General features: G+C 41.6%; 1 protein-coding gene across 1 annotated transcript; it reads left to right on the top strand.

Moving 5' to 3' along the window:
- The first annotated feature begins 2950 nt into the window (after positions 1-2950).
- LOC129078338 (interferon-induced very large GTPase 1-like) lies at positions 2951-24624 on the top strand. Its single transcript, XM_054583190.1, has 2 exons — positions 2951-3067; positions 17336-24624. The coding sequence occupies exon 2, from the start codon at positions 17338-17340 to the stop codon at positions 24622-24624; it is 7287 nt and encodes a 2428-aa protein (XP_054439165.1). The 5' UTR covers positions 2951-3067; positions 17336-17337.
- Positions 24625-26229: the final 1605 nt, after the last annotated feature.

The following is a 26229-nucleotide window of genomic DNA, read 5'->3' on the forward strand; positions in this document are numbered from 1 at the left end:
TTGGGGCTGCCTGATTCAGAGACTCTCCCCTGGACTGCAGGCCCATCTCCGACCACCTGGGAGTCCCCCTGTTCATTTCGCATTCTGAGTGGCTGCCACCTCTGGATGGTCTCAGGCTGTGAGGGATCTTCCTTCTTTAAGGTGCAAACCTGTCAGTCACCCAAATACAGCTAATGTGCTACTGCCCTCTGTGGCTACGCCTTTTACCATGGTCAGCCCTGAAATACTTCATACCTCCTGTGCTGGGGTATATGTTTCATTCAAGGAGGCTTGATGGGAAGAAGTAAATATTATTGTCTACAACAAATTAACAAGATTTGCTATCCCTGAAGTAATTAAAGAAAAATATGGGAGCCAGAGAGAGTGAGGTTTAGCTTAGCTAAGGTTGGGAAAAACTCTCAGGAAATGCTTTTACGATAAGAGAGATGACGTCTGAACCAAATCTAGAAGAATGAGAACTGTCCACCAAAGAGGAAAAAATTCAAGCAGGAGAAAGAGCTTGAACACTGTGAGAAATGAGAAGTCCACTGAAATGGTTAGAGCACAAGCTGTAGGTGGGGCCTGGCAGGAGATTAAATTACACAGGAAGGCAGGCACCACCATACATAGGTCTTCTTGACTCTCATTAAGATATTTAATTTTACCCTGGGTGTTAATTTTTAAAGGTGCATAACGTGCTGGGCAATTTCCTTTTCTCTCTTCAGTGTCAACTCTCACCTCTCTACCCTTTGCATCAAATACCGTGAAGCTAATCTTAGGGGCTTGAATCACCAGGCTTCCTTGCCTTGTGACTACAAGTTGAGTTTGGACAATGGGGGAGGTTTCTGCAGGTGACTGGCAAGGCAGAGAGCTTTGGAGAGGGTCAGAGTGTTTGTCCTCCCGGCTCCCTGTTTGGGAGACTCAGGTTAGTAGTGACCCTTTCCCACAAAGACAGGGTTTGAGAGATTTCCTTCCTGCTCCAGCTAGTCCGTGGTGCTCACCATCCCCTTGACCCTTCCTCTCTAAGTAATCCTTTCACTAAATTTGTTCTAATTACCCTTTGGAATGTGCCATATATCTGCAAGTAGCTTGACTCCATTCCACTTCAGAGCTGTATACTGTCCTTTGAAGGTGAGCTACTCTCCGGATCACTATTGTCGGCTCTGCCAAACACCTTTGGAAATGAACTTTGCACATGGGATATCCAGTTGCTATTTCCTTGCAATAGATGCTGATGGATAAAAGGACTTGTTTGTTCTTATTCAGAACCTTCAGTTAGTTGAAGATTTTGCACAAGTACAGATAGAGGAGAAAATTCCCAATCTGTTAATTTGCTTGAAAACAGGGGTATAAAACCCGTACCCTGAATAAGAGAATAGTCAGTGGAATACTTCTGAGGCTGATAACCTTGATAACGCAAACAAATTTTGGTTGGTTGCATGAAAATGTAAGGTTTTTCTTAGATGCCTTTTCCCTGTGTAATGATAGATAGCGTTATCAAAAGGCTCCAGCTGCTTGTGGTCCTTATGTGACCTTACTGCTAAATTGAGACAGGACAGTGAGGAGCTAGGACAATTCCGGGGCAAGTGGAAGAGGAAACCTGAGACTGACAGCTGAACACAGTGGCCAAGTGATTCACAGCCAGTGCCAATGTTCCCCGGGGGGCAGGGGGAGGAACGGAAGGCCCTGAGGGCCTGGCCGGGGCGACACTGGGAAAACAAGGCGCCCACTCCCAGGGTAAGCTCTCCTCGCCTGGCCTCTCCTCCTTGGAGATAACTCCTAGGCCTCAGTCATGTTTCAGGTCCAGGCCCGGAAAAGCAGCAAATCCAGGTGGCTGACGCGTGAACCAACTGCGATGACTAGAGACCCCCTGCCCTGCCACTGACCAATCAGAAGAGGCCATGATTCTGAAATAGCACACCTGGAAAACTGATGAATATTCTACCATAACCCTCCCCTGAGATCTCCCCTAAGGTTCCCACCCGTAAAATAAAAATAAAAGCTTAAAAACAAAGAACCCAGCACATGAGAGCTCTCCCTCTGGGGAGAAGCTGGCACCATTTCCTTTCCTTTCTCAACCCCCGGACCCCAATTATTTCTTTTAAAAACTGAAACTAAAAAGAGTGAGTATGAAGTTCACCTGGAAGAATACCTCTGCATCCGATTATAAAAGTTTCAAATAGAAGAACAATAGGACAAAGGGTATTGGTCTGCAAACAGTATCATAATGCATTATATTCAGAGAAAGATAATGAAACAATATGCTTCACATGGGTTTTAGTTTGAGGAACAACTGTCGGAAATCACATTACTAGGAAACTCTAATATAAAAGATAAAGAAGAATAAAATTCTCCCTTTCTCACCATAAACACAGAATATGCTTTTTATATTTTTTACACAGAACACCTTTAAGATCTTAGCCCACCTTAGGATTGAATCATCCAAACTGGGCAATAAAATGTTGGAAGATCTCTCCACTTTCTAAATAACTATTTTTGGAACACAGAGCTTGAAAACTTGAAACCAATTCTAGCATAAAGGTATTTTATAGGAAACACAAACTAGCAAATTTCATTAGTGCTGGGAGCATGCTTCTCTATTTGCTCTTGGGTAACATGAGAATCACAACAGCAAAGCAGTGAAAGCACATTCCTGAGGAAGACACTGCTCTAGCAAATATGTCCAAGTCTGTTCTCCCACATTCTTTCCTGTCCTGTTTCTGCTTTGTTCACTATTTGTGCTCACCCCTTCCCCCTTTCGTACACACACACACACACACAGAAACACACACACCAACATTAGTCTTCTCATTGCAGTGATATTTAAACTCAGGAATTGCAATAAAAATAAACACAATTCTTACTCCTCAGCTTTCTTTTCAAGACAAGAAAAAAACAACAAAAACAAAAGTGAAACCAGTTTTTCACTTCTAGCTTGGTGTATAAATTCAGGCACTTCTACCACAGCCAGAGCCTAAGTCTGGGCTGGAGATGTGACTCAGCAGCCAGCCGGACCCTGGGAAGGAACCTTCTCTACCTGTAAGCCTCACTGGAGCCACCTGAGTAAACGCTTGCCGCAAGGTGACAGGTCAGTGAGGGAGAGGGAGGGAGATGGGGTAGACATACAAAGACGGACTAAAAGACTAAAACAGAAATGGAAATTTGTGGAAATGGTCACAGGAAACAGAGACACAGGCAGATTAAGAGATGCTAAGAATATGACATGAATCTGGCATTGTCATTGCTCCATAGAACAGCTCCAAATCTGGATGAAAATGAGTAACTATGTAAACAGACAAACAATTCTGCAATTTGTATTATCAGATAATAATAAATCTAGACAAAGGTAAAAAAAAAAAAAGACTGTATTTGAAATAATTATGTTGCAGTAAGGGAGAGGAAATTCCTGCAATAGAAAAAACAACCGAACCATAAAGCTGCAAGCATCGCTGCAAGCATCTTGTAGGCCAGGCAGATAGGAATTTTCAGTGATAGAGGAAGGGCAATGAAGTTCTGCTACAAAGAACAGGGTATGCGAGAAGTGCGATAATCGGGGGATGCTTTTCCTTGAGGTTTGCTGATACTTAGACAGGATCTTTAAGGGGGTTGTTTGCTGGACCTGAAGAGAGGTGGGTCAAATTTCAGGGGCCTGAAAAAAGGAGAGAGGCTTAAGTAAGGTTTAGTTACAAGTGCGTTGTCTCAATTGATCAGTGGAGGCAAACAGCTCAGCTATCCTTTCTGAGGAAAAAAAAATGGGAGTTAAAGGGTCTATGGCCTCATTGAAGTGAAAAAGAAGAGACATCACTGAGTCTTATCTCTCTAAGTCATTTGGGGAAGGTTGGCCCTTTGCAGTAAGCCATATCTTAGAGCACAGAAGGGAGGATAGATTTTTTTAAAATGCTGTTCCAGGAGTGAAGGACTCAGGGAAGTTTAATATTGTCATTATACTTCATGTAACAGGTGCTATTGTCAGCACAAAAAAGAGAGGTACTCACTCAACCTGGAAGATGCTTCTCAAACAAGGAGAAACTTGTACTGGGCCTGAAGATGAAGTCCTGGGCAAAAAGGGGGGAAAAAATACATATGTAATATAGAATTTTAAGGAGGAAAATTTTCCCCTTCTTCCCTTCTAGTTTTTTTTGGGCTGGTCTAATAATCCAATAGACATAAGACAGGTTAACAGGAGAAAATCAAATTTAACCATATACATAATTAATACATATATAGATAATACAAAAGTCCCCAAAAGACATTTACACTCAAAGATAGTCAGGCAATTGAGGCTTATATATCATCCAGAGCTAAGGAAAAGGGGGTAGGAGTCTGGGGCTTCAAATGGGAGGAAGGCAATTCACAGGCAGATAAGAACATATGTTTGGCCAAAAAATGTTTACCACACCAAGCGGACAAGTCCTTCTGATATATAAAGTATCTCTGCTAATAGTTCTCCTCCTGGTATAAGCCCCATATCTACATTCTTTCAGGCAGTTGAGGAAGAGGTTCAAAGGTTTCCCTCAGTCTGCTGGATCTTAGTTGCCTTCAGCTCAAAACAATCCACACGCCAAAGAGGCACATGTATTCTGTTCCCCTTCAAAACACAGGATTAAGAAGACTATGAGGTTGAGGAAGGAGGGAAGAGTGTGTCTTCTAAGGGAAGAAAGTGAACACAAAAGGAAGAGGAAAAAAGGGTGGTTTTGAAATGAATTAGGTTAATTTTTGCCAAATTATGAGGTGCCTTGAATGCCAGGGCCAAGTAATTTGAGTGTATCATAAACCAACAAAGAGTTTTCAAAATTTTGTAAACAAACGATTTAAATATGAGTTTCAGGATTCAGTATCAAAGATGGACCACAATATGGAGAGAGAGAAATCTGCACCCAATAAATCTACTTAATATCCATACCACACATAGTTACTTTTCTTTTGTCACGATGGGAAATTTTACGATTTTACTCTCTTGGCAACTTTCAAACATAGAACACAGTATTATCAAATATAGTCACCATGCTACACATTATCTTCAGGGCCAATCATTTTATAACTGTAAGTTACTATGTTTTCACCTCCTTCAACCATTTGCCTCCCACAGGCCCCCCCACCCCTGACAACCACCAATCAGTTCTTTGTGAGTTCAGCTGTGGTGGTTGTTTTATTTTTAGATTTCACATACAAGTGAGATCATACCTGTCCTTCTCTGACTGACTTACCTCACTTAGCATAATGTTTCATAGTCCATTCATGTTGTTGCAAATGGCAAGATTTCCTTCTTGTCACGGCAGAATAATATTCCACTTTTGGTATCCATTTATCCATTGGAGGACACTTAGATTGTTTTCATGTTTTGGTTATTGTAAATAATATTAAAATGAATGTGGAGGTGCAGACTTCTCAAGTTAGTATATTGATTTTTTTTTTTTTTTTTTTTTTGGTAATTACCCACAAGTGGAATTGCTGGACAATTACATCTGATAGACCCTGGAGGAGGTGGGGCACAGCCAGAAGTGCCTAGAGCAGCTCAGGATTAGCACCAAAGTCACAGCAACCCCTCCTGCACCTATTCTCCAAGCGCACAATTCAAATTAGCCTCAAGTTACTTTCCATCCAATTGCGTGTGTATTTCTTTCTTAGCACATAAAACATTCTGAAATTATGTTGCTTATTCAAGTATTTACAAGTTAATGGTCTCCTTCCCACCTGCCCAACTAAAAGGTAAACTCTCAAAGGGCAGGAATCTAACCGCTCTTACTCACCAATCATCTCACAGCACCCGGAGCATTTCCCAGCCTGCTGATATCCCTCAATGGATATGGGAAAGAAATGCTGGACTTTTTAACATACCTTTCAAAGACTCTGATCCATAATACTTACATGATCTAGTTTGTTTAGAGGCATACTATCTTGATGTGTCCAAAGAGGAGAGATAGTCGACATATGGAAGATCCCTCGATTAAGCAGCATGAACATGTTGGAGAGGCCTTCTGGAGGAGGTAACTAGAGTACGAGTATCAGGGCTACAAAGAATATTTGTTTAAAAGAAGAGGGCAGAAATGAGACAAAATAATAAGTGGATGGGATGTATTCGTTAGTTCATTTTATCAACAAACATTTATTGAACCAGAAGTGATATTTTTCTTTTGAGAAATCTGGCAATTAGGGTGTATAAAGAAGATAAAAACTCATGGAGGAGTCAAAATCTAATCTTTCTTGAAATGGAATGGGAAGGCTTGAGCATGTTTTCTGTCCAAAGCAAAGCAACTATGAAAGCAAGGTACTCAAGATGTGTTAGACTTGAAATATGGAACACAAGACCCAAGGGGAGGTGAGCAAGAGCGGGATTGAGAGGACAGTTAGTATTATGAAGATGTAGGAGACTCTTCATTTTGGGGGGGCCAGAGTAAAGAACACGAAGGTGGAATTACAGTCTTAATTTGAAGCCAAATATTTTTGTAGGTGAGAAAGGTTTGACATTATAGCTTCTACAATCTCCAGAATTAGAAATTAGGTCACCAAAGGTGAGAGGAGCCTCAACTAATACTGTTTGATATAATGTTTCCTACCATCCCAGCCCCACCTCTGTGCTTCAGGATTGTGGATTCAAGTGTTACTGGACAGGAACTGGCCTGGAGCAGGTCTGCCTCAGGCTGGTCTGTACTGTGTGGGTTCTTGAGAGTGTGTAGGAAAGATTTCATGGCACAAGTCCAGGTGATTTTGAGAGTATTTTTATTAAGAGGGGGACAGTGAATCAAAAGAAGTACTGAGGATAGAAGAAGAAACAGGAGAGAGCCTAGGCAGTGCTCTGCTTTGCCTCCCTATAGAAGTTACGGGAAAGGAGTGGGCCAAGGCAGGGCTGCTGTTAGCTCACCGGGAAATGAAGGTCACAGAAATAGAAGTGAGCCAAGGTGGGGTGGGGGGTGCTTTTAGCTCACCAGGCAGTCAGAGGACAGGGGCCTTTGAAGACAGGATGAGGGGGTGAGCCCGGGTCAAGCTGCCACTGCTCGCTGGTCCCCTGGCTGCAAGTCTCCTGGGGACACTTAAGAGTTTAAGGAGGTGTAAAAGTGTTCATGCCTGAGTAAGAGCGTGGGTGAGCTCCAGAGCAAGCCCGCACTGAGCTTTTGTCCTCAGGGCTTTTTATCTTTTTTCTGTAGGTGAGAATCTTATAGGAGGGTTTCAGCAGTATATTCATTAGCTTTTCAGGTGCATGTTGCATATGCTTTTGTGTCAGAATGAGGCATAGTGGGGTTTGGGAATATTCATTGGTCCGCTATACTATTTACTTTTATCTTGGGTCTGTCTGGCTTTTAATGGGGTTTTTTTTCCATATGTTCCATATGTCCCACTCGCTCAGGAATTTTCCTAGAGTCTTACTATCGTGTCACAAAAGGGCCCTCTCAGCTTTCTCTTCTTTCTTTCTCTAACCCCATTGTCAAGCTTAATGCCTGCAGTTATGAGAAGATCAGTAAGTGTGAGTCGACTAGATTTAAAACTATGAAGATGCCGTATCTGGTTGTGAGGAGCAAAGGACAGAGGACTCAGAGAGACTCTCTTTGGGGCCTGAGACCCTGGGAAGATGGGAATAGGGTGAGTGTGTTGGGACAACAGAAAAGAGATTTGGAAGGAAGGTGATGGGTGCAATTTGGATGCACTTATTTGTATCCCACCTCAGGTGCCCCTGCTGGTGAGAGCCACATCCCTATCCCAGGCTGGCCCTGAAGGGCCTTCATTCCCTTGGGCCTCCAAAGATTCCAATCTCTTCTTCACTCTCCTCAGTTATCCACAAACACCTTCCAAGCACTTGAATGTCCCTGCTCCAAGGTCTAGTTCAGCTCCTCTTTGTCCTCAAAACAATCCCTCATGCTTCAAGTGTAGCTCAGGAATTTACTACTAATTACGAGGTACGCAAGGACAAAAACGGTAAAAATGATGTGGAAAAAGAAAAATCATTCTCCTGCCGTGTGGTTTAGAATACTTCAGATAAAGTCCCAGAGCCCCACTAGTCTGACAGCCAATTAGAATATGGGGTTTTACTGGTCTCAGGAATGCCGTCTCAAAGTGTGAGCATACACACCCATATAAATGGGGCCCGTGTTCTCCCCCTGAGAGGTCTCAGAGAAGATGGTGCCATGTGACTTCCTTTATCGTGGGCTAGAATTTTAGTTTTTATTATTTTATGTCAGCTTCATTGAGAAGTAACTTATGCACAATCAAATGCATCCATGCAAGGTATACATTTTGATGAATTTTGCCTTGTTGAAACCACAAAAACCTTGAATCCATTCACAATCAAGATGCAAAACACTTACAGCATCTTAAAAATATCCCTAGTGCTCTTTTGACAATTATTTCTCCCTTTGCCTGATCCCCAGGCAACCGCTGATATGCTTTTTGTTACTAAAAATTAGTTTGTATGTTATAAAAATAGAAGAATACAGTTATGTATTATTTTATTGATAGCTTCTTTCACTTGGCATGATAATTTGTAAATTCAACCATGGTGTTGTATGTATGAGCATCACTGTAGAGTAGTATTGTGTTTTAACCCATATTTATTTATTTGTCTACCAATTAATGGGCATTTAGGGAATTCCAGTGTGGAATACTATGAGAAAAGCTGCTATGAATATCTATACATAAATCTTTGTTTGGTCGTATATGTTTTATTTTCCTCGAGTAGATACCAAGGATTAATACACCTTTGTTGTATGGCAGGTGTGTGTTTAAACGTTTAAGAAATTGTCAAACAACTTTCTAAAGTGGTTACAAGGGTGTATGAGAGTTCCAGTGGCCCTACGTCCCCCTCACATTTGATATTGTCAGTCTTTTAAGTGGAAGCCATTGTAACGAATGCGTAGTATTGTCTCATTGCAGTTTCAGCTTACGTTTCCATGATGACTACTTAAGCTGACCATCTTTTCTCTTTTTTAATTATATTTTATTGATTATTCTATTACAGTTGTCCAAATACCCTCCCCTTCCCCCCTCCATCCAGCACACTGACTCCCTCAGGCAATCACCATGCTATTGTTCATGCCCATGGATAAGGACGTATTTGTCCTTTGGCTGATACATTTTTTATACTGTACTTTAAATACTGGTACTTTTAACTGAGTTTTTTTGTTGTTGTTGTTCATTTGCTGCTTTTATATCCCACACATAAGTGAAATTATATAGTTCTTGAACTTTTTCATCTGACTTATTTCAATTAGCTTAATATTGATCTTTTCAAGATCCATCCATATTATCATAAATAGCAAGGTTTCATCTTTTTATAGCTGAGTTGTATTCCTCTGTACATATATACCAGATCTTCTTTATCCAATCATCCATTGAAAAACACTTATCTTCTTTCCGTGTCTTGGCTATTGTGAATAATGCAGCGTGAACATAAAAGCACACATATCTTTACAAATAACTGTTTTCAAATTTTTCAAGTAGATGCTCAAAAGACGTATTGCTAAGTCATATCATAGTATTGCATAGGTGCTGCACAAATTTACATTCCCACCATCAGTGTGCAAGAGTTTCCTTTTCTCCATGTTCTCTTCAACACTTCTTATTTCTTGTCTTACAGATAATATTCATTCTAAGACGTGTAAGGTGGTATCAAATTGTGGTTTCGACTTATGTTTGAGCACCTTTTCACATATCTGTTGGTCACCTGTATGTCCTTTTTGAAAAATGGCCTAAACAGGTGCTCTGTTTAAATCAGATCGTTTGCTTTTCTCTTGTTGGTTGGATTTTTACATTTTGAATATCATTTGTAGTAGCTTCTCCCACTTGGTTAGATGCCTTTTTGTTTTGTTAGTGCTTTCTTTTGCTGTGCAGAAGCTTCTCAGTTTGATGTAGCTCCATTCATTTTTTTTTCTTTTACCTCCCTTGCCTTTGAGGTCAAGTTCACAAAAAATTATTCTGAGACAAATGTCCAGAATTTTAATGCCCCTGTTTTCTTCCATGCATGTTATTGTTTTGGGTCTTATATTTAAGTCTTTAATCCATTTAGAGTTAACTTGTGTGTATGGTATCATAGAGCAGTCTAGTTTCATTCCTTAGCATGTGGCTTTCCAGTTTTCCCAATGCCATTTGTTGAAGAGGCTTTTCTTTCTCTGTTGTATGTTTTTGGCTTCTTTGTCAACAACTGATTGCACAAATTAATTAATATGACATACCACATTTACAAAATAAAACATAAAAATCATATGATCTCATCAATAGATGAAGCAAATGCATTTGACAAAATACAACATCCATTGATGCTTAAAACACTCAACAAAATGGTATAGAAGAAAAGTGTCTTAACATAGAAAAGGCCATATATGAGAAACCTTCAATGAATATCTTGCTCAAAGGTAAAAAACAGAAAGCTTTTATTTTAAATTTCATTTTAATTTTTACTTACATTCCCATAATTTTTTACACTCCCATAATTTTTCCATAAATGTATTTTACATTCCAGATGTAAAAATTTTATTTTTTACACTCCCATATTTTTAGATCGAATATATCTTCTTAGAAAAAAATTTTTTTCTAAAATGGAACTCACCACCTGGCAGCATGAGGAAACAAAATATGGAATGTTTATAAAAATTATACTTCCTTAGCAGTAAGCTAGATCTCCCATGTCAGAAGTTCTGTGAGTGGGGATGGAAATCCACATTTGTAAGACATCCTCCAGTGATAACTGTACAAAATAAATATGGCAAACAACCACTTTGAAATACTACCTCATAATTTCAACTCTAAATTGGTTTAAAACAAAATCTAGTTCCATCAGGCAGAGGAGTGAGTATATCACAATACTTAATACCTCCATTAATTTTCTGCAATTTTGCCTTCTTTGAATAGACTACTGCCTACTGGGAATCTGTCTTAATAATTTGGCATTCAAAATGACTAAATGATAAGCTAGGAGAAAAATCAGTGTATGAATATTAAATGTTTTGTGAAATTCATTTTGAAGGCATCAGGTATAGAACTTTTCTTTGTTGGGAGTTTTTTGATTACTGATCTGATTTCCTTAGCAGTGATCAGTTTGTTCACAGTGTATGTTTCTTCTCGATTCAGTCTTGGAATATTGTATGTTTCTCAGAATTTACCCACTTATTCCGGGTTTCCCATTTGTTGGCATGTAATTGTAGCATTTTCCTATGATCCTTGGTACTTCTGTGGTATCAATGGTCACTTGTCCACTTCATTTCAATTTTATATATTTCCCAACCTGTCTTTTTTTTTCATGTCTGGCTAAATTTTTATCTATTTTATTGATCTTTTTAGAGAACCAGCTCTTGGTTTCATTCTTCTTTTCTAATTTTTTAGACTATATTATTCATACCTGGTCTGACCTTCATTATTATCTTCCTTCTACTCAATTTAGGCTTTGTTTGTTCTTCTTTTCCAAGGTTCTTGAAGTGCAAGGTTAGATTGTTTATTTGAGATTATTCTTGTTTCTCAAGGTAGGACTTTATTGCTGAGACCTCCCTTCTTACAACACTTTGGCTGTGTCCCATCCATTTTGGTTTGTCGTATTTTTATTTTCACTTGTCTCAAGGTATACTTTGATTTATTTCTTGATCTCATTGCCATGCATTATTGTTTGGTAGCATGTTATTGAGTCTCCACATGTAGTGTGTTTTTTACTTTTCTTCTTTTCATTGACCCTCGTTCTTATTCATTATGGCTGGAGAAGATGCTTAATATGATATCAGTCTTTTTGAAACGTATACCTTTTTAAAGGAAAATATACAGGGAACCAACAGTAAAGGGAAGGAAACCCAGACTCAGATGAGTGATTTGGAGCAGAAGGAAGAGATAAATATTCAACCAGAACAGAATGAAGAAACAGGAATTCAAAAAAGTGAGGAGAGGCTTAGGAACCTCTGGGACAACTTTAAATGTGCCAACATCCGAATGTTAGGGGTGTAGGGGAGAAGAGGAAGAGCAAGAAATTGAAAACTTATTTGAAAAAATAATGAAGGAAAACTACCTCCATCTGGCAAAGGAAATAGACATCCAGGAAGTCCAGGAAGCTCAGAGAGTCCTGAAGAATTTGGACCCAAGCAGGAACATACCACGGCACATAATATTTACATTACCCAAGATTAAAAATAGGAAGAGAATCTTAAAAGCAGCCAGAGAAAAGGAGACAATTACCTATGAAGGAGTTCCATAAGACTATGAGCTGATTTCTCAAAAGAAACTTTGCAGGCGAGAAGAGGCTGGAAAGAAGTATTCAAAGTCAAGGAAGGCAAGGACCTACATCCAAGATTACTGTATTCAGCAAAGCTGCCATTTAGAATGGAAGGGCAGATAAAGTGCTTCCCAGATAAGGTCAAGGTAAAGGAGTTCATCATCACCAAGCCCTTATTCTATGAGATGTTAAAGGGACTTATCTAAGAAGTAGAAGACCAAAAACTATGAAGACTGAAATGATAACAAACTCACAACTATCAACAACTGAACCTAAAAATAAACCCATAAAAACAAACTAAGCAAACAACTGGAAAAGGAACAGAATCACAGAAATGGAGACCAGAGGGGAGGGGGCGGGGGGAAAGGGAAAAAACGTACAGGGAATAAGAAGCATAAATAGTAGGTACAAAATCGATGGGGGGTGCGTGGGTTAAGAATAATATAGAAAAAGGAGAAGTCAAAGAACTTATATGCATGACCCGTGGATGTGAACTAAGGCGGGGCGGGGGGATTGCTCATAGGATGGAGGGTGCAGGGCAGAGGCAAATAAAGGGGAGGAAAAAAGAAAAAGGGAAAAAAGAAAACTTGGACAAGGTCCCAAACCAAAAATATAAATGAATTAAACAATAAAAATAAATAAATATACAGAGATTTTTTTCATGGCCTAAGATGAGGTCTCTCATGGAAAATGTTTTTTGTGCACATAGGAAGAATGTCTATTGCACTACTTTGGGATAAAATATCCTAAAAATATTAGTTAAGACCACCTAGTCTAATGCGCCATTTAAGGGCACTGATTTCTTGTTGATTTTCTGTCTGGATGATCTAATTCTTGATGTCAGAGGAGCATTAAAGCCTCCTACTATCACCGACTTACTGTCAATCTCTCCCTTTATGTCCGTCAGTGTTGTTTAATGTACTTCGGTGCTCCTACACTGGGTGTGTAGATCTTTACCAGAGTTATATAGTCTTTTGGGGTTGATCTCTTTATCATTATAAAATGCCTTTGTCCCTTGTTACTACATTTAGGATCTATTTTGTCTCATAGTAGAATTGCTTCCCTAGCTTTTTTTTTTTTTCATTTACATTTGCACGAAATAACATTTTCCATACCTTTACATTCAGTCCATGTGTCTCTCAATCTGAAGTAGGTCTCTTGCAGGCAGCACATGTATGAGCCTTGTATTTTTATCCATTCAGCCACCCTATCTCTTTTGATTGGAGCATTTAGTCCATTTAAAATAATTATTGATGAGTATGTAGTTATTGTCAATTTATTCATTTTCTGATTGTTTCTGTACTTTTTCTATGATCTTTCCTTATTCTCTTGCAAGCTTCTCTTTAGTAAGTGACTGTACATAGTGTCATGTTTAGATTACTTTTTTTTCATGTATATCTCTTAGATTTCTGGTCTTGGGTTATCATGTGACTCATGTATATGTATATATCAGTCAATTTTAAGTTGATGGTTACTTAAGTTTGAACATATTCTAAACTCACTATAATTTTTCCTCACCTCCACTTTTAAGTTTTTGTCATTATTTTTTTCTGTTTTTCTGTATGTATCCTTTAATACATTGTTGTACTTACACATGGTCTTCCTATTTTTGTCTTTAAATCTTTGTACTGGCTTTAGAGTTGGTTGATCTACTACGTTTACTAAGTGTTTGTCCTTGATGGTGAGTATTTTTTCTTTCTCATATTTTCTTACTCATATTTTTTATCTTTTCTCCCCAAAGAAGTCCCTTCATATTTCTTGTAATACTGTTTTGGTGGTGATAAATTCCTTTCGCTTTTTATGTATGGGAAACTCTTTATTTCGCCTTCCATTTTACTGATACCATTGCTGGCAGAACAGTCTTGGTTGTAGATCCTTGTTTTTCATCACTTTGAATATTTTGTGACAACCGCTTTTTGCCTGAAATGTTTCCGTTGAGAAATCAGCTGACAGCCTTATGGGAGCTCCCTCGTAGGTTGCGAGCTGTCTCTATCTTGCTGCTTATAAGATTCTCTATTTGTCTATAACTTTTTGGCATTTTAATTCTAATGTGTCTTGGTTCTGGGTCCTCTTCAGAGTGACTCCTATGCAGGTCAACGTCAGGCCCTGCTTGCAAACTGCCCTGGGCTACCTGTTTGAAGCTACAGAGTGATCCACAGTTTGAGGCGGACTGTACTAAGCCTGGGTGCATGGGGTGCATGTGGGAGTTTCCAAGCTGTGTACCACAGCTTGCTTTCACCAGCACTGGACCCAGGGATAAGTGAGCAAAAGGCCCAAGGCACCCTGACAATCCCTTTAAACTGCCAGTTGCCTATCGGGCTCAGTCACTGAAAGAGCCTCTTGCCATACACGAGTCGAGTGAGGTAGAATCTTAGTAAGTCACAAGGTAGGTGTGAGTGGTGCTCACCAGGTTGATACAGATTCACCTAGGTGCCCAAGCTGAGTGTGAGGCTAGCACACACCGAGGCCTGATGCAACCTGCTTGCAGAACTTCGTTCTGGGGCAGGGTCTCAGAAGGTCATCAGAGTGAGGCCAGTAGGGTTCATCAGGCAAAAGCAGACCAAAATTTGACCCCGTGGATGGAGGGCTCTGTCCAGGAATAGTGGAGCTAGGTGAGTATGCGAGGGGAAAAAAAAATCACCCTTCTGCCAGAGCCACACACCTCAGTCTCTCCCCGTTTGTCTCCACTACCCTGAGTCTGCCCAGGCCTCTTTGAGAGCCTTCCCTGAAAGTCTGCACCACAGGCCCAGGCTGGCCACAGCCAGCTAGTTTCTCCTCGGGGTGTGAGCTCAGCAGGTGGGGCCACCTAGAGTGGAAGTGTGGAGCTAGTAGGTCTCCCCTGGGAGAGGCGATGCCACTTGGGCACACAGGAGGGAACATGGCCCCCGCCCCAGAGCCATACACTCAGTCTTTCACCACCTGAGTCCCCCACCTTGAATATGCTCAGAACTCCAGAGCCTCCCTGAAAGTCTGCACTGCAGGCCCAGGCTGGCCAGATTGAGACACCTTTCTCCCAGGGGAACCGATGAAGTCGGGTATCCCTCCAGATTCTTAACATGGGTGCGACCAGCCCTTTTTGAGCCTCTGCCTTTCCTACCAGTCTCAATATGTCTTCTTATGTATATCCAGAGTTATAAGTCCTCTGCTCAGCTAGTCTTCAGTTGGTTACTCAGCTTGACTATTCTGTAATTTAGTCATAATTTGGTTTGGCCCTGGGAGGAGGGGAATGTATCTTCCTTCTACTCTGCAGCTTTTTTGGATCCCTCATTCTTTTTTCTTTATTTCTCTCTCTGTGGGTTATTTCAAAATGCTTGGCCTGCAGCTCACTTATCCTATATTCTATTTGCTCTAAGCTGATACAAATGTCCTCTATAGCATTATCCATTTATTTATTGAAGTTTTCGATTCCAGAATGATTTCTATTTCTTTGGTAAATATCTCACTTTGTTCGCATAGTTTTCCCTGATTTTGTTAAATTGTCTTCAGACTTTAGTTGTCGCTTGTTAAGTTTATTTTTAAAAGCTACTTTGAATTCTTCGTCAGCCATGTTGCAAAATGCCATGTCTTTAAGCTAGGTTATTAAAAAAGTATTAGTTTTAGTGGTGTTGTGTTTCCTTATTTATCGTGTCCTTGTAGTTTTCAGCTCCTGCTTCCACATTTACATTTCACACACCTCCTAACATCTTCACTAGTGCCTTCCGATGGACTATTCTGTTTACTGGTGCTGTTATATCTGGGGTTGCTCCACCTTTCTATGCGCACACTGCTCCACTCTTCTTGCGCTCTCTGTGGCCAAAATTTTTAGGCTTTTATGTCATATCTAGTTCCTACAACTCACCAGGAAGGCTACTGGAAACCTCTCTTTTGTTTTTCAGAAAGTGGTGCTGTAACCCAGGTGTGTGGTGTCTCCCTTGCACACAGATCCTATGTGTTTTCTTGAGTCCACTATATTTTCCCAATTAGTTCTCACGGCTGAACACAAAGGGGTGGGCACATTGTGGGGGAGTTGTGGGCTTAGCACCCAGGGCATTGGGTGTGCCTGCAGACCCGGTGCAGAGAGGCTGAGGTGATGTTCTCCACGAGGAACATGGGAGGTCGTCCTGCTGAAGTCCTGAGCACAGACAGCAGGAACCTTCTCCTTTTAATGCCCTTTGATACTCTTCTCTGAATTTTTCCATCTCTTCCCTTTCCCTGGTCATGGATGTCCGGCCACATTAGCCTGGGTGCTGCTGGAAAGCAGTGTGTTTCTTTGGCCCTGCCCCAAACAGGTGGGGTAACCAGGCACTCACTAACCAATTTCCTTTTTCCCCACTGGAGGAACTGCCACCATCAGATACTTCAGCCCATGTAAGATCAGGAAGCCTGGACTTCCAAAGCAACTTCTCTCTCATCTTTGGGCATCCGCCCAAGTCAGCAAGCTAAAGATTTTTTGCAACCATGGCAAGATAGATGGGTCTGATTCACTGGCTCTCCTGGTTCTACACCCCATGCAGAGGTCTTCTGCCTCTTACCAGAAACAAACTGCACCTGACTCCTTTCACATCATTTAGCATGTCGTCCTGGGTCACACAGTTTCCACAGAGGCATGTTTGTTTGTGGATAGGTGTTTAGTTATTTGTCATAAAATGGAGACAAATAAGCAGAAACATTGTATGCCACCATAATGCTGGCATCAAGACTACACTTTAAAGGACAGGAGAGTAATAAATATTATAAGATGGCATAAGAAGGGACAGAGAGAAGAAGGAATCCATTCAACACATGTTGGATAGAAACTAGCTGAATAATAATAACTGGCGTTTTCGCTCTTGTTTTTAAAGGAAATATCAAGCTCTCAAGAACTTGCCTGTTTTCTCACTGCAACCATCTGCTTGATAAGCCCCATGAAACTGATTTTGTAAAGTTGGAAGTGCCTACAATCAGGCTATTAAGTTGCAACTCACTCAGGCAACTAAATAAGCAATCCTTGGGGAGAGTACCCACAAAGATGATTTGTGTGCAAACACACGTATGTCAAAAACTTTAAACATTAATATATCTGTTGGAGAAATGAAGTGAAAATATGACAAAGCCTTAAAGGCTTTTATACCTCCAGTACTCTTATCATTTTTGCCATGTGGCTGACACTTCCTAAGTTCATGACACAGGATAACTGAGTGCCTCTTCTTTCCACAGAAATGGACAGTGCAATGCCTGCCCTTGATGAGCCGCCTCTCAGAGGTAAAAGGATGCAAGATCTCCAAGCGATGCTGGAGGAAGCGGGACTGTCAGCTGAGTATTGGCTGCCCAAGATGCAGGAACACCTGGGAGTGACCTGTGCTCAGGCCTTACAACACCTAGAAGAAAAAGACCTCCAGAAGCTGAAAGCCCAGGCGCAACATCCCTGGGAGAAAAGGGCCCTGGAGAAGCTGTTGAAGCTGTCGCACGCAAGTAGCCTTTCAGAGTTACAGGAGGCCCAGGTGGCAATGACCAAGAAGAACCTGAAGAAGGCAGAACAGGCACTGCAGGAGCTGAGAGACTTGCTGTCAGAGGGGAGGCAACGACAGGAGGAGGCCGTGAAGACAAAAGAGGCAGAGCTGAGGCAGGCAATGGAGATCCCCACAGAGTATTGGCCACACCCTGAGAAACCCCTAAGAGAAGTCATGGAAAACATCCAGGCGCACATCACCCACACGGAGGGGACACTGTCTACCAGGCAAAACCTCCCAGACAGAGATCTGGTGAGATGGGCATCGGGAGGGCTGGCTCTGCAGGGAATTTTCAAGACCAGCCACCAAAGGGGGCTCGTAGAGAAGAGAGAGGAACTACTCAGTGTCCCAAAGGAGTTCTCACTCCATGGCCCTGAGCAGGGCACACGGATGGAAACAAGGGAATTTACGTCTTCTCGGGCAGAATCCATGTTCACCCAGACAGTAGAGAAACTGGGCTTTAGTGTTATTGCCTCGGCCAAGGGCGGAGGATGGGGGTTTAGCTTGGAAGCTGGTATGGACCAGAGCAAACATTCAGAATCCAAAGACATGGAGCAGTCACGTTCTGAGCATTCTTATTTCTGCTCTACCAAGTTCAGCTATGTGCCACTCGCCTCCTGCCGCTTTCCCGTTGATCAGCTCCACTTCTCCAACGCTGCCCTGCAGGAACTGAAATGGATTGAAGACCTTCTCAGCCAGCCTGAAGGACCAGACCGGCTCCCCATGCTGAGACGCAGGGCTGAAGCTTTCCTCCACAGGTTTGGCTCCCATGCTAACCAGGGCCCTCTGCACCTGGGGGGAATCTACTGGTGGAAAGCCGTCTCACAGGGTTTCCAAAGTGAGCAGCTGGCAGAAGTAAAGCAGCAGTCGGCAGAGGCCCTGAATGGTTACATAAGGGGCAGCTACAGTGGCTTTGGGGTGAAAGTTGCTGGAGGTGTGGAGGCGTCAACCTCTCATGCAAAAAGCTCCACTCAGAGCACAACCTCCCAAAATCTTCACACCGAAGTCCAATTATCTGTCGACCAGACAGGTGGCCCACCTGAAGCAAATGGCTTTTTCCAGTGGAAAGCTGGCCTCGTTGCCAGTAATCAAACCTGGTGCGTCATCGACCGGGGACTTCAGCTGGTGCCCATTTGGGACATCATCCTCTCCAGCCACAGGGGTGATATTAAGGATCCTCTTCGGGTAGCTAACCTTCTGAAAGACAGCTACGCTGCTCTGACTGGCCTCCCTGCCCAGATCCAGGGTGGGGAAGAATTACTGAGTGTTAGGAAGGAAGCTACGGTTTTCCTAGAGGAAGTGAAGTCCTGGCAGGTATCAGATCCTGAAGGGCAGCTTCATAAACTGATAGATTTCATGCAAATGTTGAGCCAGAAAACAAAAAGTTATGACACTTGGGTTAACATATGCCTCACAGATCATGGTCTGCAGAATTTTCTGGTAAACACTGTTGACTATTGCAGAATGTCTTCCATTTATAAAAGTAAATTGGTTAAATCTCAGTTGCGCAGCCTTTTGGATCCTCACATCTACAGAGCGGATAACTTTCCTCAGGCTCATTCCATCATGCAGTGGGTCTTCCAGTCAGGGTCAGAGCAAGAGCACATCAACATCTCCCAATTTTCTGAATTCATCAAAATCTTGCAAGAAGCCAAGAATGACCTCATGGAAGCGAATGCTAAATCTGAGCCTGCAGAAATTCTGGAGGGAGCGCAAAGGAAGGCCACTTGTGAGGTCAGCTTGTCTCTTGGCTCTTTCCTGAATCACCTCCAAGAAACAGGGCAGACAGACACACAGCTCTTGCTACGTTTTATTGCAGCTGGTGCGGGATACCATGTGGTAAACAACACTTTTCACTGTCTCCTGGGGTGTGATGCATTAGACTTCCTACTGAATGAAATGCAAACTGCCCAAGAGAAATACGAGGAGCTCAAAACTATTTGCACCTACCGGGCTCAGGCATTCCTGGTGCTCACAGGTCTCACAGCTACTGCTGGAGTGACAGCTCTTTCGCCAGAGGAGAAAGCAGAACGATTTGCATTACTAGAAAAACACATGGGCCAACCTTTGTCCGAAGAAGTTGCGCATGTCCTCTCCAAACGGGGAGCCAGTCATGATTGGGAAAACCTAGAGAAAGACTTGAGATCGCTCACTGATGGCACTTATGACGCCACCACTTCTTTGTTGCGAATGGATGAGGTAAGAGAGAACTTGGAGAATGTTTTCCATGGAAAGAAACGATCCCATGAACCACATGATAGAGAAAATAGCCGACGAGAAGTCATCGAAGACAGGGCTTTCCTGGAATTACTCCAGCGTCTAGGCCTAGAACAATACTATCGAAAAAGGTTGAGCAGAGATAACTTCCATTTGATCCACAAGACTTCTGTGTACAACACCAAACCCAGCTCTGAAAGGGAGCTTCCCTTCTATTTCCTGCAGAAGTTACTGGTGCTGGATTATGAGCTGAGATACATAGTCTTCAGGGAGGATGGAAACACACAAAATCAAGTTTCTCCAAGTGCATCGAATCAAGAAAATGAGGCCCTTGATCCGTATGAAGACTTGTTTGAAGACGGTGATACTCCCACTAATCCTGTGGCCACTAATCCTCGACCCCATATTCACCCCATGGATATTCAGATGGCAGTTCTTCACTGTGCAGACGATTTTGCCAGACAATATATTTTGTCCAAACTTTCCATCTGCCAGTTTGCCCTCCCCCTTCTCATACCTAATCCCTGCAATTCTCAAATTGAATTCTCTCTCTGGTCTCTCAGTCAGATTAGAAAAAGCTGGCAGGAAGCAAGGACATCACCAAAAGGGGAGAAGATCAATTATAAGAATAAGCAGATGTGTTCTGTCCCTACCCCCATTGTGTCTTTCATTAGAGTCGGAAATAACTTCTCTTCTTCCAAATCTCAGATCATGAACTGTCTTCTCAGCAAACGTAGGCATGATGTCTTTTTTCACCGGCATTGCAGAGGGAGCACCAAAGACTGTCTCCTGATGAAGGGCGTGGTGGAAGTCTGCTGGTTCTGTCCTGGAGGGGATGATGAGGACAGATTTGGAAACTGCTTGACCTTTGCCAATCTTCATGGAGATGCAAAGGAACACGAGAAGCAACTCGCCTTCCTGCAGGAGGTCTCTTCTCTCATTGTGGTCCTCATGTCAACTTCTGATGACAATAAAGAAAACCGAAAAATTGTGCGTGACCTGAGTCAGTCACCAAGACCTTTGATTTATTTACTTGACAACAAAGAAAAAGCCGTGGTCAATAATTCTAACCAAAAAGTGCGAATTGGGATCAGGAACCGAAATGAGGCAGAATTAACAGAGGAGCTCATTACTACAATCAGACGTTTGGTAGCGCTCTCAGACACTGCTCTCAGCTTAGACGACTGTGCCGCATATGCTCGCAAGCAAGGATTCCTGATTGATGAAGACCAGAGAGAATGCAAGGAAGCCAAAGAAAAGGCACAGTGGCTAATGGTTCTACTGAAAGAAATGAAGATATCTCAGGTGAAGGAAAACTTTCTACCCCTTCAAGGACAATTGTGGCATCTTTGGTGTAAAAAGGACAAAGAACTCTATCACCTGACAGAAAAGGGGAATCGGAGCATTGAACAGCACAAGAGTGAGGTTGAGAAAGAAAAACAAAGAATACGGCAAGAACAGTTCACCAGAGCCTTTCCTCTCAATGACTTAATGCAAGCTGTCCTTCAAATTCTCCAAAATCATTCAGAAACTCAAACCGTACTCTACTTTTTGCAGTGGCTCAGTGTGTTTATGGACAACCTGACCGCAGGACACTTGGAAAAACTGAATGAAAAGAAAAATGCTCTGTGGTCACAGATACAAACAGAAAAGCAAAAGGCACCAAAGAGCAGCAACCTACTACGCTGGCAAGGAGAGATAGAAGTTATCTCCGAGGAGATTAGTGACTGTACCCTGGGGGTTGAGCAACTTCTCAGAGAAGCTGGCCAAATTTATGAAGCTCTAGAAGAAGCTTCTGCCACCAAAAATGAACTTTTTCTCTCTCTTCCCCAGATTGCTGCAGATCTGCTGATATCTGGTGTCCCCATTGAGCTGATGGATGGGGACGCTTCCTATGTGCCTCTCAAGTGGGTGGCAGCTCTTTTTGACAAGGTCTCTGAGAAACTTGGGAACAAAAAGATCTTCGTTCTCTCCATCCTTGGCCTCCAGAGCTCGGGGAAGTCCACCCTGCTGAACGCACTTTTTGGGCTGCAGTTCACTGTCAGTGCTGGCAGGTGCACCCGGGGCGCCTACATGCAGCTCCTGAAAGTAGAAGAGACTTTCGTAGAGGAACTGGGCTTTGACTTTGTGCTTGTTGTGGACACCGAAGGACTCCGGGCCCCAGAACTCAGCAACAAATCCAAGAATCGTGACAATGAGATGGCAACCTTTGTCATTGGACTTGGAAATTTGACTCTGATCAACATTTTTGGGGAAAACCCATCAGAAATGCAAGATATTCTACAAATAGTTGTGCAAGCTTTTATGAGGATGAAACAAGTGAAAATCTCACCGAGCTGCTTCTTTGTCCATCAGAACGTGGGGGAAGTCACAGCTAAAGACCAAACTATGGAAGGACGCAGGCGCTTAGAGCAGAGACTGGATGAGATGGCAGCAACGGCGGCAGAGCAAGAGCAGTGCTCAGGTGTAACTCGCTTCAGCGACGTCATTAAATTTGATATCAATACTCACGTCGACTACTTTGCTCACCTCTGGGATGGCAACCCCCCAATGGCTCCTCCCAATCCTCGCTACAGCCACAACATCCAGGAACTGAAAAGGAGAATTCTTAAGACTGCCAAGGAGGACTCTAGGGGAAGCATCATGAAGATATCAGATGTAAAAGTCCGAGTTCAAGATTTGTGGAAAGCCCTGGTGAGTGAAAATTTTATTTTTAGTTTCAGGAACACCCGAGAGGTCATGGCCATGAGCAAATTAGAGACCATGTATAACTCCTGGACCTGGCATCTCAGGAGTCATGTGCTAGGCTTGCAGAACCAGCTGATCAACCAGATTAAGAATGGAAAAATCCAGACAGTCACAACAAGCACACTTGAGGCTGAAGTTTCAGAAAAATATGAAGCCATCAAGGAAGAGCTTGAAAAATATTTTAATGAAGACCCAGAGAGTGAAATCCTGATTCAGTGGAAAGCAAATTTTGAAAATAAGCTAATAAACCTTAAAGAGACACTTATTTTAGAGAGCAAAAATAAAGCTGAGGGACATATTAGTTACAAAAAGAATCAAGAAAAGCTGGATAATAAAAAATCAGGTTATGAAGAGGAATTACTGGAAAGAAGCCGAGAACTGGCTTTAACTGTAAAGGGCAAAGAACTGAGTGAGGAAGCGCTGTATGAGAAATTCAATCAAGTTTGGCAAAAATGGGTCTACGATGTGTCATCAACAGTCCCTTCAGTCAAAGAGCCTAATATTCATGTGGATTCTGAAAACATCCTTTTGGAACATTTTAAAAAGGAGAAAAACATTGGGAACACACTGAAGAAAAATTATGGAAAAGTATTTCAAATCAATTATGATGAACATGTCAAATTGAACAAAAAATGGGGCATTTTCCCAATGAACTTAGGAGTCTCTGATAAAGAGTCCATAAATAGGACCACTGACCACATTGTTTCAAGATTTAATGAAACTATTAAGAACATTCAAAGGGAAGACTACAATCCAACTTATTTCCATGAAATCCTGAGAATAATAGAAGAGGGGGTGAAATCTGCACCCACTGAGGAAAGATACACATTTACAAATAAATATAAAATTGACTTATCTTTGTGTTTATTCCAAAGAGCATCAAAAAAGTTTGAACAAATGCACAAGGCATTCAAAAGAGCAAATGATCCTGTACACTATCTGCAAAGCAAGAAAGATGATTTCTTCATGAGTTTTAAGATCTCTTGTCAAGGAGCAACCTCTATCACAACATTTGTTAACTTCCTGTGGCACAAACTCACTCCTGCCGTCTCCACCGCCACTAGGGGAGGAATGGTCCTTAAAATTGCTGGGGACATGCGAGCTTCCTGCCCAGCATTCAGCGGAAACAGGGCTAACCTGGAGAAACACGTTCTTATCTCTCTGGCAGAAAAAGAAAGTTTTGAGGATTACTGGGAGTACATTCATGATCCAGAAGCATTTTTTAGGAATTTCATTCAAAATCATATTAAAAGGTATTGTTCAGACCAAAGAAAGGAGAAAATAAAGACTTTTTTAAACATGAGTATACAGGACATCAAGAACACCATCCTCTTTGCTATTCATGAGTCCACAGCAAGAGTTAAAGGTAAGAGCAGCACCGCATCTGGGTGGTTGGATTCCTTCTGTGATCACGTGGGGAGTAACTTGATCTTTCCACGAAAAGACTTGATAAGCATTGAACATCAGGAGATAAAAGATACTGAGTTTCTCAAAGAAGCCATGAGTGACGCTTTGGATCCTGCAATGAGCACTGTAGAAGAGGAGTATTGGACTCTGCCCATAGAAGAAATGGTTCCTGAAATCCAGAAAATGCTCTCTGAACACCTCTGTGGGTGCTGGAAACAGTGTCCCTTCTGTAAAGCCATTTGTACAAACACAATCCCTTCACATGATGGAGACCACAGTGTTCCTTTCCATCGTCCTGAGGCTGTCAATGGATGCCAATGGGTTAATACAGACCATTTTTCCATTGATTACTGTACTAGTTCAGTAGCAAGTGATTGTTCCTTTATTTTGAGTGACGGTCGCGAATTCCCATACAAGAACTATCGAAAGGCAGGAGGGGAATATGCCACGTGGAGCATCACCCCAGACACATCCACCCAGCCATACTGGAAATGGTTTGTCTGTCACTTCCGTTCAAACCTAGAAGAAAAATATGAGAAAACATTTAGAGGTAGGGGCGAAATCCCTGAGGCCTGGACCAAAATCACAAAGCAGGATGTGCTGGATGATTTGAAAAAGCAATAATTCTCAATGGCCACAAAAATGTACCGGAATCTAAACAAGAATCACCAAATCTGAACAATCCTAAAACACCTCCTCCTCACATGAGAACCTTTATGATTGACATTTAGAAATAAAACACTTAAAAATAAATCAATCAACATTTCAAGAATTCAAGATTTCTGTGAAAGGGCTTTGTTGATTTTTTCTGGTTGAAAAAAACAAATGACTGAAATACATGAACATTATTATAAAAATCGAATATTACTCATTTAAAATAACTACTTCATATTTTAAACTATTGTTGTTAAAGCCTTTTACTTTAAGATATATAATGCTATGTAAAATCTCAGAGAAATTTCTGTGTGTGTGTGTGCATGCTATTGTTTGATTGTAGTTTTCCATTATCATTTATCGCCCCTAAACACTCTCTCATAAGAAATTCATTTTCATTGAGGGAGGTAAAAATCAATACAGAGGGCTACAAGTTTTTATAGTTTAGCTGTATGGATATCTGAAACCAATATACAGTTCTTGGTTGGAAACTACAAATTGCCTTTATTTTTCAAGGGTAATTTTCTCACCTCTGCAATAGTGACGAAATGTTGCTAACCCTTGAATGGAAAAATGTTCCTGGAACGATGATTCCCAAGCATAGTGAAAATTTAGACATATTTTGTTCTGGGAAAGCATAACACAGACTTGAACAAATTAAAGCCTGCATCAATTCAGGAAACAATAGCAAGAAAATCTAGAAAATAGAAATAAAATAACTTTTTCTCTTTGAACCATCACCCTGTTCTTCCCTGTCATTTCCACAGTTTCCTCTGTGTACTTTAAAAAAAAATGGTTCATAAAATTTTAGGTTTCAAAACCTGGTGTCCATAGAGGCCTAAGAAGGACCGGCTGTTGGAACAAGATTTATGAGCAGGTGAAAAGGGCCATTTTAATCGAGGTTGGGAACAAGGTCAGATTTGATTACACCATTAATGAGTTTTAAAAGTATCAGTTCAATAAAGAAATATGAAAAATATGTAATTTTAGGTCTAGTAGGTCAATTAAACTTTCCTTTTCTCTATTTAACTGCCAGGAAATGTTTGTCTCCAAACTAGGTTCCCTTGAGACTTTTCATACTCGTTAAGCAATAGGGTCATGACTAGAATAAAAATGAAACCCCCTCCAAAGCCAACCAAGAACCTGAGAGGAAAAAAAAAATCCTCCTTCTGCAAATCTCCATGTCCCAAACAATGACTTATGCTAGATTCTCAAAACTGATGAGTTCAAGGAGCCCTGAGACAAAGAAAGGAATTTCTTCATGTTGGACATAAGAGCAACCGTTGGCTTCCATCTGCAGGAACGCCCTCTAACCCTCAACATCCAGAGAAAACAGATAATCCGGAGATTAGCAGTCTAACGCTTGGACCTTCAAAGCCGCACGATCGTGCTGGTCTGGTATCTTTGTACCCCAAGAACTTCAAGCATACGTTGAGTTTGAGGTCGAATGCCCCATGTCTCCAGAAAACACTCTTGTAATAGAAAATGTATAAAGGTAATAGGTATTCTTGAACGGTACGGTTTCCCCTTTGGTCTCTGGAATATAGTCTCAGTAAGCACTGGAATTCCCTTTCA

Source organism: Pteronotus mesoamericanus, unplaced genomic scaffold (genome assembly GCF_021234165.1).
Source record: "Pteronotus mesoamericanus isolate MK-2021 breed Mesoamerican mustached bat unplaced genomic scaffold, CSHL_Meso_final contig_1189, whole genome shotgun sequence".
In the NCBI taxonomy this organism is placed as follows: domain Eukaryota; kingdom Metazoa; phylum Chordata; class Mammalia; order Chiroptera; family Mormoopidae; genus Pteronotus; species Pteronotus mesoamericanus.

What these genes read in the sequence shown, in the direction of transcription:
- LOC129078338 (XM_054583190.1), top strand. Translation starts at nt 17,338, where the DNA reads ATGGACAGTGCAATGCCTGCCCTTGATGAGCCGCCTCTCAGAGGTAAA.